This window comes from Lathyrus oleraceus, chromosome 7 (assembly GCF_024323335.1).
Source record: "Lathyrus oleraceus cultivar Zhongwan6 chromosome 7, CAAS_Psat_ZW6_1.0, whole genome shotgun sequence".
Lineage (NCBI taxonomy): Eukaryota > Viridiplantae > Streptophyta > Magnoliopsida > Fabales > Fabaceae > Lathyrus > Lathyrus oleraceus.
In genome coordinates, this window is record NC_066585.1 from 523,399,511 (window position 1) to 523,414,231 (window position 14,721).

The window sequence follows — 14,721 nt, forward strand, 5'->3', positions numbered from 1 at the left end:
TCCCAAGGGAAATATCAACCTCAACCTCATATTGCCAAAGAACTGTTAAACTTTCCTGATGAAAATCTCACTGTCAAACAAATCCAACAATTTCTTGGTATAATTAATTATATAAGAGATTTCCTTCCAAGACTGGCGAAATACACAAGCCCTCTATCACAAATGTTAAAGAAAACCCCCCCACCGTGGGGAACAATGCAAACTGAAGCAGTAAAAGCCTTGAAGAAGATCACACAAACTCCACCTGCCCTAAAAATCCCTGGAAATGGGAAAAGAATCTTGCAGACCGATGCTAGTGATCATTATTGGGGAGCAGTTTTGATAGAGGAACTTGAAGGGAAAAGATACTATTGTGGTCATGCCAGCGGCCAATTTAAAGAAGCAGAAAAACACTATCACACCACTTACAAAGAAGCTCTTGCTGTAAAAATGGGAATTCAAAAGTTTGACTTCCACCTAAGAGGCTACCAGTTTGAAGTACAGATGGATAATTCCTCTTTTCCCAAGATCCTTGAATTCAAAAATAAGATGCCACCCGATCCTCAAACCCTTCGCCTCAAAGATTGGTTTTCCAGATATGATTTCTCGGTAAAACACATCAAAGGAACCCAAAATGTGATTCCGGATCTACTATCCCGACCTATGAAACCTGTCCAGATCATCACAGCCAAACACACTTTCCCTTTGATTCTTATGGTCAGACCACTACCAGTTCATGCATCCACAACCAGAAATCTTCCTCCAGGAATAACAGTCTCCTCTTCACCATCTCAGCTCAAACAGTATGCCAGGAACAATCTCTTTTATTACATGACAAAAATCATAAGGAATAAACTCCCGGATCATACTCCTTATTTTCCTGACACACCTTTCCTCCTACCAATTTTAATAAACCCAAATGTCAAATTCACAAAAAACCATTTATGGTATGTCTGGTGTGCCACAATATTATATTTTATGCCTGTTCTTATTCCTACCGAAGCCATGTATCAACACTTGATGAATCCCGAAAATCACAAGTCCTTGATTTGGACTACTCTTGAATGGTATTCTCCATTACAATGGTGGAGGAATCAATTAAAACCAGTCATAGACGAGGTCAAAGAGAGAGGATTAACCTTAGAAGCTATTAACAAGCTCAAGTCTGTTTTCTTTCTACACATGCCTTATCAGACAGATCCTGAAACAAAGTTACTTAATTGCAAGAGTTATGTTCACTTATGGGAAACAATTGATGATTATCCTCCCAGTCTAAAAATCACCAGGGAATTAATGGAATATGTCAACTGCATCAATCTTTATGACCCAAAGAACCTTGATGATAGTACAACTTGTATAAGTCATGGAAAATTCCGAAGATCAGAAGTTGGAGAAAGCTCAACTTAAGCCATACAACAGAATCCAGATTCTCCAATGGAAGCTGAATTCTCAGAAGGACAACTGGAAGAAGCTAATAGAAAATTGATGGATCACACTTACATGATGGATGACATCTGGCAACATGAGTCATCACGTTATGGAGATTGCTTTTCTGATGAAAGCTTATCCGATCAGAACATGTCCCCATCTCATGAACCCATTTTCAAAGACTAGGTGACAAGTGTCCCTTATGGGCCATTAGCATGCTTATGAATAGTATTTTCTCGTCTTTTTGTGTAAAAATAATTTCATTATGTATGCTTTAGAGATAAGGGTGTCGGACTTTTGGAAAAGACATTTCTATAATGCCATGCTTGTAATAGTATTGCTTTTGTCCTTTATGCTCCTCCTTGCCTATAAAAGGAGGGCTCTTGTAAACTATTTTCATCAAGCAATCACAAATAAAAACTCTTTGTGTGTTCAAGAACAACTATATTCTAAATATTCTTTCTTTCTCCCTAAAAGCTTTAGTTACTATATTCATATCATAATCCCCACGTAGATGCAAGTATGCTCTACACCTGCCTCAACTGAGGATCTTGTGTATCAGAAAACATCTGACCTTCGATCCATACTACGGTCCTCACTATTATGGAATATCAGTTTTAATTGATAGTCTGTGTTATGCCTATGGTTGGCTGTTTGATGACGATTCAGTTGAGACTGAGTTTCATGATATGTGAGGCTCCGGCCAGTATAAAATTTAATAATCAATATTTATAGTTCTCATAGTATCTACTGACCTAATTAATCTGATTTAGAAGTCATTTCTAACCTCAAATGATTTTAGCATTCTCGAGATAATAATTGCAAGAAGATCGAATCATCGTCCTCCCTAACAAATTTAACGTCAAACACCGTTAAATCAATAAATAATTGATTTATATACTCTTTTTTACTCATGAAAAAGTTTAAGTGATTAAAATCACATAAAATATTCTTTAAGCATAAGCATAATTATTTTGATTTTATTCTATAAAATGTACAAAAATTAATTAGTATATGAGAAGAGATTAAATTACATAAATAATTTATAATTTATGTTAATAATTAAATTCTTTTTAGCTTTTGATATTATTAAATTTAATGGTTATAAATGACCACTTAACAATTTACATAATTCTTACTAAAAATAGTCTACTCACTTCTGGTAATAAATAAAAATATCATGTTATTAAATTCTAATATATCTTTTTCTAATTTTTTTATTACAACTCCATAACTAATATGATTCTTACTAATATTTCTTGATATTTTATTTAATATTTCATCATAATAAATATGATTTAAAAAAATATGTTTTCTTTCAATTTTAAACAAATTTCACTATCTACCTTTATTCTGCCGCCAGTTCCTTCCATTCCATTGTTCATAGCCTGCTTCAGCTGCTTTCCCTCTCCTCCGTTTTCCACTCCTTCGCCGCCGTTGCATCCGCCGCCGTTGGTATTTTTTTTCTCTTTTTCTTTTCTATTTTCTCTCTCAATTAACAATTTCACCCGTTCTCCTTGATTGCATATAAATCATGAAATATTCTTATTATGGTTTTCCACTGAATTAAACTCTTATTTTTTTTATGATAGAAATTGAGTGAAAGAAAGTTAATTGATAGAGAGTAAGAAAGTTAATTGAAAACATAAAATAAAGTAAATCAAACTATCACTCTTCTATATGCTATTGCAATTTCAATTTCCACACCAATAAAACAAATCTCCAATTTCAATTTTAGTTTTAGGGTTTAACAATATCTGCGTTTTTGTGTTGCAGTGCTACTTCTATGTTTTCTTTCTGTAAGGTAAAATATATCTTTCTACTTTGCTTACTAAAAGAATGGGTCAATTTGATTAAAAGGTTTTTTCTTTTGATTCCGTGCAAATGAAATCACTTTTACCATGCTAGTTTTGTTTTGGAATTTGTTGTTTATCTGAATGTTAGTTGTTCTCGAGAATGTTTATGTAAGTTTATAATAATAACCTATGAAACACTGACACTCTGAATCTGAATACGACCCTGAAACTAACACGACATGACGATACTCATGATAATTTGAATGTATCATTTCCCCGCTCCATTTTATATGTAATTTTTTTATATCCATTCATTAGGATTGAAATGATCAAACACCCGAGAGACTTTTGATTTTGATTTTGATTTTTAAACAGGATACTAAAGTTGCATTATTGTTGACTAGAGTGGGAAACATTGACATACTCCGGAAAACTAACAGCCTTACTGTGAATTCAAGTATGTCACTGAATTATATTTTACTCGCAATTCTGTAGACATGTATGGGATGATATCAAACGCCCCCATACAATGTTTTTTTTGGTTAATTTGTACATCATGAAGTGACTCCCTACTTGTATAACTGTTTTTTTGGTCAATGTTGGCAATCGGGATTTGCAGAATATAGAAGTTTTGTTCAAATTCCACTATTATTTGACATCACTTTGTACTAAATACTAGTATATTGCTAAACAATAGTGGTTTCTTCAAATTCCGCAAAACTGCAGGCTATAGTGCCGCTATTTGACAATACTATTCCAACTTGTGGTAGATACTCAATAAAGAACTTGTTTGTTTTTAGTTTTGTTTTTCTTTTTACTTACTTCTTTAGCTACTTAGTTTGACGATAATTATTTTTTTGTTGCAAATTTTTGTATGATTTGAAACAGGCTTTCGGTCTTGCTTTTGACGACTTTGACATGCATTGGGCCCGGGTTGAGTTGGATAAAGTTAGTTTAACTGACCGCTCTAACTGTTTCATGAACTAGGGTGCAAATTTTTATTTTGCAAAGATAGCAGAAGAACGTATATTGGCCGAGTGAGGTGTGCAGCTGCAGTGGCTGGAACAAGAGAGAGGATGGAGATGGAGAGGAAAGAGAGGGTAAGAAAAGCTGAGGCATTGGTGGAGATAGCAATGAAAGGGAATGATGCTTCTCATGATGCAGCGCATGTTTGGAGGGTTCGTGACCTTGCTCTCTCCCTTGCCTCTGAGGAAGGCCTCTCTTCTAATCCGCACTCCATGGAAATCGTAACTATCCTACGTTCTTCCTATTTCTACTTTACCATTATAAAATGTACATTTTGTTTTTTTAATCTTTCTATGCTCGCCTCATTCTTGTTTTTCTATTTCAGGTAGAGCTTGCTGCACTTCTCCATGATATAGGTAAGCAATTATCAATTATCAGTTATAATTGTTGGCAGAATTGTTTGTCCGTATAACCATGTGCGTGGTTTTTATTTTAATCAATAAAACTCAAATTGTAGTTGACTAATAAATTCACTTCTTTGTTGATACTTGCAGGTGACTACAAATACCTAAGGTTAGGAATTTTGGTTGATTTTAGGAATTTCTTTTTTTTGTCATTCATTTTGTTCATATTTTTCCCCTTCTCCTCATGTGAGCTAACAATGTCATTTAGAGACCCATCTGAGGAAGAAACTGTTGAAAATTTTCTCACAGAAGAGGGAGTTGAGGAGAATAAGAAATCAAAAATTTTGGAAATCATTAAAGGAATGGGTAAGTTGGCAAAGCTAAATTTTTCATACTTTTTTCATATGTACTTACTTTTTTCATGTTTTTTAATTGAAATTGATATGGTTAAGCATTAATTTAGGACATAACTGAAATTGAAATTGATATAGTTTCAAAGACTCATTGTTGATGCTGCTTCCAATATTCAGGTTTTAAAGAGGAGGTGACTGGAAAAGGAAATACCGAATGGTGTCCAGAATTTGGCGTTGTCCAAGATGCTGATAGACTTGATGCTATTGGTGCTATAGGTATTTGACAGAATCTGGTATCATATTACTGGAAAACGGGGAATAATAATTCTCTTTTGATCGCAGAAATATGACGGCTTTTCGAGGTTTCATATTTCTGCAATGTCTTATCTCGGACGCATGCTGGTGTCTGACACAACACCGATATTAGGAATTGCTACTTAAATGTGATATACTTAAATCAAGGTTTCCTATGCTTAGGAATTGCACGGTGCTTCACCTTTGGCGGGAGTAAGAAGAGGTCGCTGCATGATCCAGCCATTTTACCAAGGTCAGATTTATCCAAGGAACAATATATGAACAAAGAGGAACAAACTACCATTAATCATTTTCATGAGAAGCTTCTCAAGCTTAAAGATATGATGAAAACCAAGGTACATACAGCTGTATTACTATTTCGACGACCTTATCAAAATTTCACAATTCTCTGCTGTATTCGAAAAAATATTTACATTAATTTAACAAGTTTGTCAAGTATATCCCTGTGCATTAAAATGTGTCTAGGAGTTATAATTTAAGCCATTTATTTCAGGCTGGGAAAAGGAGGGCTGAGATAAGGCACAAGTTCATGGAGGAGTTTGTGAAAGAGTTCTACGACGAATGGAACGGTTCAATCTAACAAATACTTGTTCTCGTCTTCATGTAGTTTTACACTTATAAACTTGCATCGGTACTTGTAAAAAGACAAAAACATGCCCAAGATGCTGGAAATTATTTACATCTTGTCTTCTTAGTTGCAGCAGTTAGTAACCAATTCATGCTTCATGCTCTAAGCATAGTTTTTTTTTTACCATCAAAAGTCCTTGGTTTTGGAGGCTAGACTATATATATAACATGAGTTATCTGTTTTTTCCATTTTATTGGTATATAACTTCGCTGAGATCATTCATCAAACATTATGTTTTGATGTTAATTTGATTAAATAAATCTCGTGTATGTAAATCTAACTATGAACTATCTAGATAACATTGAACTTTAAATGGTTTAGATTGTGTTTAAGTAGTGATTATATGCCATTGAATCTTAGTTTAGAGAATTTGAATTCGTTTCTTAAGATTAATTGGACTTCTTACATATGATCCTTCAGATGTTTGAATATTATATAGTGGTAGAGATATTTGATTTTCAAGAGTGTGTTTGATTTGAATAGTGGATTCTAATGAGGCAATGTAGTCTAATGAGAAAAATTCAAATTCTTCTATCCAAATCACGTTTTGTATATAATTCTTTTGGAGAATTTGTAAAAATGAAGATTTTATAAAATCTTTTATCAAAGTTAAGTTGAGAAACTTCTAAATTTTATTTAAAAATCAAGAATTTGAAATTCTCTCATTATTTTTTTTATACGGTCTTTATATTTTTTTAAAATTGATATCTAAAAAGTTTTAAAAATTGTGAATTAATCCTTATTATTTTGAAATTGGTCTCTAAAATTTAACATTGTACTACAATTGGTCACTATTTTTTGTATTTCGAAATGGGTTCTTCAACATATTGAAATTTTATAAAAAAAATAAATAATTAAAAGTAAATAAAGTAAAAGATAAAAATCATTTAAACCAAATTATTTTTTAAGCAAATAAGAGGATCAATTTAAAAATAAAAATCATTTAAACCAAATTATTTTTTAAGCAAATAAAAAATAAAAAATCATAAAAAACAGTTCCATTTCATTTGTTTAAACCAAATTATTTTTACAAAAAATAAGTTAAAACATTTATATTGTTTATAACTTTGATTTTCATACAAAAATTAATTATCTAAAAAAAGTTAAAATTTAAAAGAGTTCAATTGAAATATAGAATATATCTTTGAACAAGAGATTAAAACATAAATCCTATTTTTTTTATTTCTTTGTAGAGGGAAATAACTTCTATGAATAATGTAAATTCTACTTAACTTTATAAGTAAATCATTTATAAAATAGTTTTGCTTAATTTTAACTAATAATATTGTAAATTCTACTTAACTTTATAAGTAAATTCTACTTAACCAACCCATAAATAACTTACTTTTTAATAGCTTTTATTTGTACTAAACATACATACATACATGGTTTCACATTAATTTAGTTTAAGCAAAATTTCACATTACTACTAGTATTTTCTAAAATTAATATTACACGTTACATAAAAAAAAGTATATTACAAATATATGAATTTATGAATATTTTATTTACAGCAATCCTCAGTCCAAACACAGAATCCATACACTCCTAATTTTAGCTATAGGACACAAATGAGGTTGCCATGAAAGTACATGTTTTTATGAACAAAAAGAATTAGTAATTTGAGTCTTGCACAACTTTTGTTTATTAAGAGAAGTTATGTACAACATTAACTACAATTCTACAAATGCACAAGCATACGAGAATATTGATATCTATGTTCTAGATTTTATGATTTGAATTGTGAATATCCCTTATATGACCCAAAAAATACACACTTTCCAAGTGGAAGGGGTCAAACAAAGCAGTGAACCTTGATGAATGCACCTACAAAACTTCATCAGCAAGTATGTTCCGACCTAGTTGAGCATGGCTTGGAAGTACTTAATAAATAATGACAAGTGGAAAATCTGCAAATTTTTTAACTAGAAGCCGAAGCAGCTTTCCGTTTATCCGATTCCTCTTGCTCTTCCTTGGCAAACTCTTGTATCAATTCACGCTGTCTCTCTGTCAGGCTTCTGTAAAATCACATCATAATAAACCAAGATTCATCAAAATGTATCCAAGATTCATGTTGCTCCAATTTATGGTTGGGCTCAGTTTTGTTTCAAACCAAGCAGTAGTACATAGAGAAAATCAGAAAAACACAGTTCATAAATAACACTGCGCCATATTATGAGAAACTCACGTTGGAATGCTGACATTAAAATGAACATATTGGTCCCCATATTTGAAAGTATTTGTTCCTGTTAAAAGAAAAAAACAAGTCACGATCAATGAAAGAAGTCTGTTTACTGAAACAATCTATTAAAAATTCCAGTAGCATGTCGGTATATTCCAAATCAGAGTTATCAACAATCACAAAATCGATATAGAAGATAGCCTCTATTTTGAAATTTCAGAGTAAGAGAGAAGCTAAAATGCTGTTCAATGTTTTTTAATTGAAAGAAGTCCTAAAATACCTAATAAAAAAGCCCTAACAATTACTTTAAGGGTTTCTTTTTGGAATTTTATCTCATTATGAGGTGCACTGCGCCGTTATTGTGGCTGCTAATCTAAACAGCTTTAGTACTGCATGTCTTGTGACGGCACTTTCCCAAAATGATTTCTAGAAAATAATAAATTTCTCTAAATAATATCACCTTGCATACCTTTCCTTATACCTTTCCTTTTCAAAACCACCTTTTGACCAGGTTGGGTGCCCGGGGGAACCTGCCAAACAGAACTCATGTTTCAAACAGAACCAGACATGCCAAAAGAAATAATATTATACAAAAGAGTGTTAGGAACACACTCTTCCCATCACTTTTTCTATTGGCTAAAATTCATACAGATCGCATTATTTTGAAAATTTGTCTCGCTATATAGGAAATGAGACCCGGATATATTAGTAGAATCCACATGAATTTTCGCCAATAATAGTGTTAGAAAGAGCATCTAAGCATGTTGCCAACACCTCTGTATTATGTGTTGTAAATTGTAATACTAACCTTAAGCATTACATTTCCAGTAAAAGACGGGACCTCAATGGTTGCCCCCAAAATCGCCTGAAATAAATATTTAAAAGAAAAACTAAAATTTCAACTATTTAGTTTATTTATATTTCTTATTATAATTATTATAACTAACAGTATCAATAATGTTCCAGAAACTATAATTAATAAGCAAGATAACTCCTAAAAAATATAATTAATAGCTACAATTATATTAATTGCAAAATACCCAACCCAATAACCCGTAAAATCAATGCTCAAGATTTTCTTCATGAAACATTACCTGAGTAAAACTTAAAACAGCATTCACATGAACATCTAACCCTTCTCTGCGAAAAACAGGATCTTCCCTAACCTGCAAAAAGCATGGATGAAAGAAATTTAATTGACTTGGCTTTAACATATAAAGAAATAATTAAAAATGGCAGTAATTTCTAAGCTACCGAAGTACCTTGATAGTAACATATAGATCACCAGAATGATGTCCATCAGGATTTGCTCCTCCACCTCCATACACCTTTAGAATCTCATTGTTGTCGATTCCTGCAAATGCAAGAAAAATCACACATCCTTGAAACATTTATCTCTGTGCCATATAACCACGGCCTACATAACATATTACAACAATGCATTCCAAAATTTTTGAAATAATTACCAGATATAATATCCAACTTTACTGTCTTTGTTCCTTTGACAACTTTCGCACCCTTGCAAGACTTGCAGAAATTCTGATACCAATAACAAAAGATTAAAAATCATCAAAAACCAATATATCATCTCAATATCATATTTGACATTAGTATGAAAACCCCCATATTCATTGCATTAATTTTAATTACAAAAATCAATGGTAGAGTGAACAAATAACTGCAGACTACCGGGTAAATGGATACAAAAACAATAAGCAAGTTATGTAAAGTTGTAAACACAAGAAGTTCATATATCATATTGGAAGTTCTGAATCTTTATATATAACATATTAAATAGAAAAGAATCAATATTGCAAATTAGAGAGGGCAATTTGTACCATACCGATACAATTCTTCCAGTTCCATTGCAGGTACCACAAGGACTCTGCATTCTGAATATTCCAGTTTGCACAAATATCTGGACATCTCGAAAATTATCAATTGAACAACACTTCTGAAGCTTGTAAAAGAATTAAATTATTTCCAACACGATACTGACCACCCCTGATCCTTTACATCGCGTACAAGTTTCAGGTCTTGTACCAGGAGGAACACCACTCCCACCTGAATCAGTTTGGCAAGTGAGAGATGTGTTAATTTTAAGGAGCATTGACTTGTGAGAATCAAACCTAAATGAAGACAAAATACCAGAGAAGGATAACAATTCAGAGCTTATTTATAAACATACCACAAGCATTGCAAAGTACATCTGTTTGAAATGTCAAAGTTTTGGTGCACCCTTGGATAGCTTCGGTAAAAGATAATTCAATGATAGTCTGTGATAAAAAAGATCAAAAAGAATATTAATATGGTTTTCATTTAACAATCACTAAGCATGCTTAATAAAGCATGAAAAGGAGTGATGGCAACACTCTCTTTCCAACACACTCGTATTGGGTAAAATACACGTGATTCCTACTATTTAGGAAATGGGTCTATATAAAGTGATGGAACCTGCATGTAATGTATTTCATCCAATAATAAGTGAGTGTTGCAAGGATAGTGTTTCTTTGCTAGCACTAGTCATGTCTGAATATGAGGAAAGAGAAAACCTTGACATCTGCACTTTGACGGAAAATGTTGAAAGGATTGAAGCCATTGAACACATGCTCGAAAGGATTGAAGCCACCCTCGCCTCCAAAACCAGTGCTTTGTTGGTTTACATAGCCATCATGTCCAACCTACGCATTCATGACAAAGTAACTCAAACGAGAGGCGGTAGATACTAGGGGGAAAGCAACAATCCACTCAATAAAATACACAATCAACTAAGAAACATGGACAACTTCGCAAGTACATTAAGCATAAGTCGTTCATAAACAAAGAAACAAATACACCTACATTCTATAAAATGTTGCTGAAGATCATAAAATTTCTAGCGATCTACTATGCCTATTAATAAAGTTTTCTTCCTTCCACTTTAAAGGGGGAAATGTCAACTGAAAACAAAGGGAAGAAACCACGAAAAAGCTAAAATAAAACGAGCTAGGCATTTCTGTTTCTCTCCATCTTTCTTTTTCTATTAAGGAGCTTTTAAAAAATTTATAGTTCTCCATGAAACAGGGCAGCACTAAAATCATATCACCCCTCTATAGGCATTAAAATTCACATTACAGTACACTTTCTCATTCATTAGAATTCACATGAACTTATCCTACAATATGTCCCAATTTGGTAGTTACAACAAAGTTTCTAAGAAATAGCCAGTAAGGAATTAAACCTGATCATACTGTTGACGCTTTTCCTCATCCTTCAAAACCTACACACAATAAAAGGGAATGTCAGCAGTCAAATAATTTGGGACATGAATATGGATTTAGGGGATATGCATGGTCAATGTAAAACAGTTTTCCATCGACATCCATGAAAATCTACTATTTTCCTACAACAGCCCAGCATTTTAAGGGTATTTTGAAACTGGTGGTATGAAATGGAAAATGGCGATCTCTCATTGGATGTCAATATAAAACTTTTACACAGACAATGTATGCCTGTTAACCTCTGAATACTTAAAGATAGATAGATATATGGCTCTGAGCAGTATGACAAGCAAAAACAACAATAGTACACCTCATATGCCACTGTGACTTCTTGAAACTTCTTTTCAGCTTCGGGATCATCTTTATTTGTGTCTGGATGAAGCTTCTTTGCAAGCTGCAGAAAATGGAGAAGAAAAATGAGGAATAATAATAAATTACAAAAGCAGATGAGTAATCCTGATTTCAAATTTGAATCAAACTTGATCTAATCTTAATTTCAATTTTAAATCAAATATAATCGAATCCTTAAATTAATCTTAACAAATCAAATGCAAACTAATCCTAGTTCAATTTTGAATTAAGAATATAATAATTGGAATAAAAATAACAATACTAAATGATTGAATTTCTCCCAAAACTTCCATCTTAATTTTAACCACAATAGAGGTTGGCTATGGTCTCCATGCTAGTATATAATAATGTGAAATTACTCAAAATAAAACAAACTCTTCTCAGTCCCACAACATGGGAAAGGATTGAGTTTCCATATGATTATTATATTCTTATGTTAAGAAACTTAATGAATCGACGAAGTTTAACAATGCAATGAGCTAGATACTTACAAAAAACACAAATCCATATTCCAATACCTATACTCACGTACATGGACAATTATGAGGAACAATAACCTACCCCGTAATAAGCTTTCTTTATTTCAGAAGAGCTTGCATCTTTACTCACACCAAGAACATCATAATAGTCCCTTGCCAATGATGCTATAAAATAGTTTGAGTGTGCAAAAAACAAGTCAGTGTCATGCATAAAACAATAAACAACTGAGCATAAGGAAGCAAGGACATACTTCAATGAAAAATGAAAGAACTTAAACCTAAATCTACCATTCTAGTAAATCGTAATCAATATAATTTAGTACCGTAGACAGCATGTAAGCTATAAATAATAACAACAACAACAACAAAACTCTCAAACGCGAGTCCATATGATTTCATGAGCAATAAAACAGGGCTGACATGCATCATGTAACACATGATTTATTAATTTATACCTGAGCCGTGAATTGATCTAGACGCCCCCAAATATGAATTAGCTGCTCCCCATAGCAACCAGTTCTTCAAATTAACACCGCCTCTAACAGCAACTACGCAACCGGAAGGTAATCAAAATCAATATACAAAACTATGGTGGTATAACCTTTTTTTAAAGAGAATAACACTTTTAAATTCCAACAAAAACAAGAAAAGGATCAATGGTCAATTAACATAGCAACTTATTGACCTTTCCGAAATAACTATACAACTTGTTGGGGGAGTTTTTGTCACTAGAGAGCATTGAACATTGTGGGACTTCTTATTTTAGAGCAACACCTTTGTGAGAAACACACAACATATTCACCTAAAACCTTAAAGTGATAGAGGGGTGGATTCTCTCACTTATAAATGCTCAAGTCTCCACATTTACAACTAATGTGAGACTATTTTCCATACTAGTCACACTTGATATATTCTCAACACAACCAAATTACCAAACAAAAATTAAAATAAAATAAGATAAGGCATACCATTTGGTGCATTACTACCAATAACTCTAGATGAACTAAATGATCCTAAATTCAATGTCCTATAACCCCTTTGGAAAGCTACTTCATATACCTGCAAAAAATTGAAAAAAAAATCCATTAATTTGTTAAACCATAGTTCATAGAAAAATGTCTAAAAAACACGCACTCATACACAGAAGAAGAAAGGTATTTACTGAATCATTGGCGTGAAAGAGTGATCGACGAGCAAGGTGGGTAAAGAGGATGATGCTACTAGAGCGAACCATTTGGTTGACTGAATTGAATAAGAAATTAGAAAGCTTTGTTTGAAGGAGAATTGGGATTATTTTGGGATGAATAATCAAACCCTAGAAAAAAAACCCTAATTTGATGAAACGGAATTGGAAGGTTCTAGTAGAACCAGGAGGGAGGGTCGGTAAAGTTGTTACGATGGTATTGGAACCGGAATTTTTGTTTTACTTTTTTTAATTAATAAAAAAAAATATTTCTATAATAAAATTATAAAGGATAAATATAGTATGTTTGTTTATTTCAGGTATCTCGTTATTTTTTGTAGTATTTTTGTCTCAAATTCTTTATTTTTTATAAAAAATATTAATTCAATATAATATGTTTATATTTATTATTGTTTTCAAGTTAACTAAATATATTCTTTATATTATATTGGTGTAACAATTTGATGGCAATTTGAGTAGTTTAATGTAATCTTTTATACAATATTACAAACCGTTATTTTAATGACAACTTGTTTCTCATCACTCAACATTACATAGTGATTTTTGATTTTATTTTGTATCTTTTCAATATAATACCAATAAAATTAATTAATGTAACATAATTACTCCAAATAAATTTGAATTAAAGTAACATTATTTTTAAGTTAATTATCACCATAATACAGCTAATTTCATGTTCCTATAAGTAATTTCGTACTAAATTCTATTTAATATTCTAACTAACTCTATTTCATGTTGTTCTTATAAATGAAAATGGAAGAGTTTGATATTCAAATTTTTATTAGTTAAGGGGTTATTGTTATTAAAGGATTTCTCTTTCTCTTTTTTTTTTTTTTTTATCCTTTTCTCTATATAATTTTTTTTAATTTTTTAAGTAGATTAAATTAAATATTATTTTATTTTTAGAAATCTGCTTTAACGTAGCATATAAAATATTTTAATCATATGATTTAATTACATAAAATTTAATTCAATCAATTAAGTCTGATTTTTATTGACTTTTTATTTTTAAAATATAGTTTGATATAAAAATCGTATATGATATTATGACGTGGTACAAGGAAAAAAGAAAATACTTACCTCATTCCAATAAGAATTTAAAATAATTTATTTTATTTCAAATTTAATAAATAATAATAATAATAATAATAATAATAATAATTGATTACACTTATTAATATATAATTTTTTTTTTGAAAGATTAGTAAAGAAAAGATATCAATTAGATTTATTAGTTATTTTTTTAAAATATGTGAAAAACATTAGGGTGATAAGAGAAAAGAATACATATTTTTATCCTTTATTAAAATTAATTGTCTTATTTATAAAAAAAATAAAATTGATTTAATATTTATGATATAACTACATTATTTGTA

At 31.4% G+C, this 14,721-nt stretch overlaps 2 protein-coding genes across 6 annotated transcripts; one reads left to right on the plus strand and one right to left on the minus strand.

Annotated features, from left to right (window-relative positions):
- The first annotated feature begins 2,644 nt into the window (after window positions 1-2,644).
- Window positions 2,645-6,057, plus strand: LOC127106062 (uncharacterized). Of its 5 annotated transcripts, none has more exons than XM_051043341.1 (9): window positions 2,678-2,862; window positions 3,579-3,660; window positions 4,191-4,450; window positions 4,555-4,585; window positions 4,724-4,742; window positions 4,842-4,939; window positions 5,104-5,202; window positions 5,404-5,576; window positions 5,735-6,057. In XM_051043341.1, the coding sequence occupies exons 1-9, from the start codon at window positions 2,716-2,718 to the stop codon at window positions 5,819-5,821; spliced, it is 996 nt and encodes a 331-aa protein (XP_050899298.1). In that variant the 5' UTR covers window positions 2,678-2,715; the 3' UTR covers window positions 5,822-6,057. The 5 variants fall into 5 exon arrangements, with proteins under 5 accessions (XP_050899301.1, XP_050899297.1, XP_050899298.1 ...); XM_051043342.1 differs by adding an exon at window positions 3,184-3,211 and having other exon boundaries at window positions 2,738-2,862; window positions 4,724-4,939; XM_051043340.1 differs by having other exon boundaries at window positions 2,666-2,862; window positions 4,724-4,939.
- Window positions 6,058-7,332: 1,275 nt separating this feature from the next.
- Window positions 7,333-13,574, minus strand: LOC127106017 (chaperone protein dnaJ GFA2, mitochondrial). The gene is made up of 17 exons (XM_051043296.1): window positions 13,304-13,574; window positions 13,110-13,200; window positions 12,597-12,689; window positions 12,224-12,306; window positions 11,622-11,705; window positions 11,272-11,310; window positions 10,604-10,732; window positions 10,240-10,327; window positions 10,051-10,115; window positions 9,895-9,969; window positions 9,518-9,590; window positions 9,314-9,405; window positions 9,146-9,217; window positions 8,860-8,916; window positions 8,521-8,581; window positions 8,058-8,115; window positions 7,333-7,887 (listed from the first exon to the last, which is right to left on the minus strand). Exons 1-17 carry the CDS (start codon window positions 13,373-13,375, stop codon window positions 7,791-7,793), a joined length of 1,329 nt encoding a protein of 442 aa, XP_050899253.1. The 5' UTR covers window positions 13,376-13,574; the 3' UTR covers window positions 7,333-7,790.
- Between the last annotated feature and the right edge of the window lie 1,147 nt (window positions 13,575-14,721).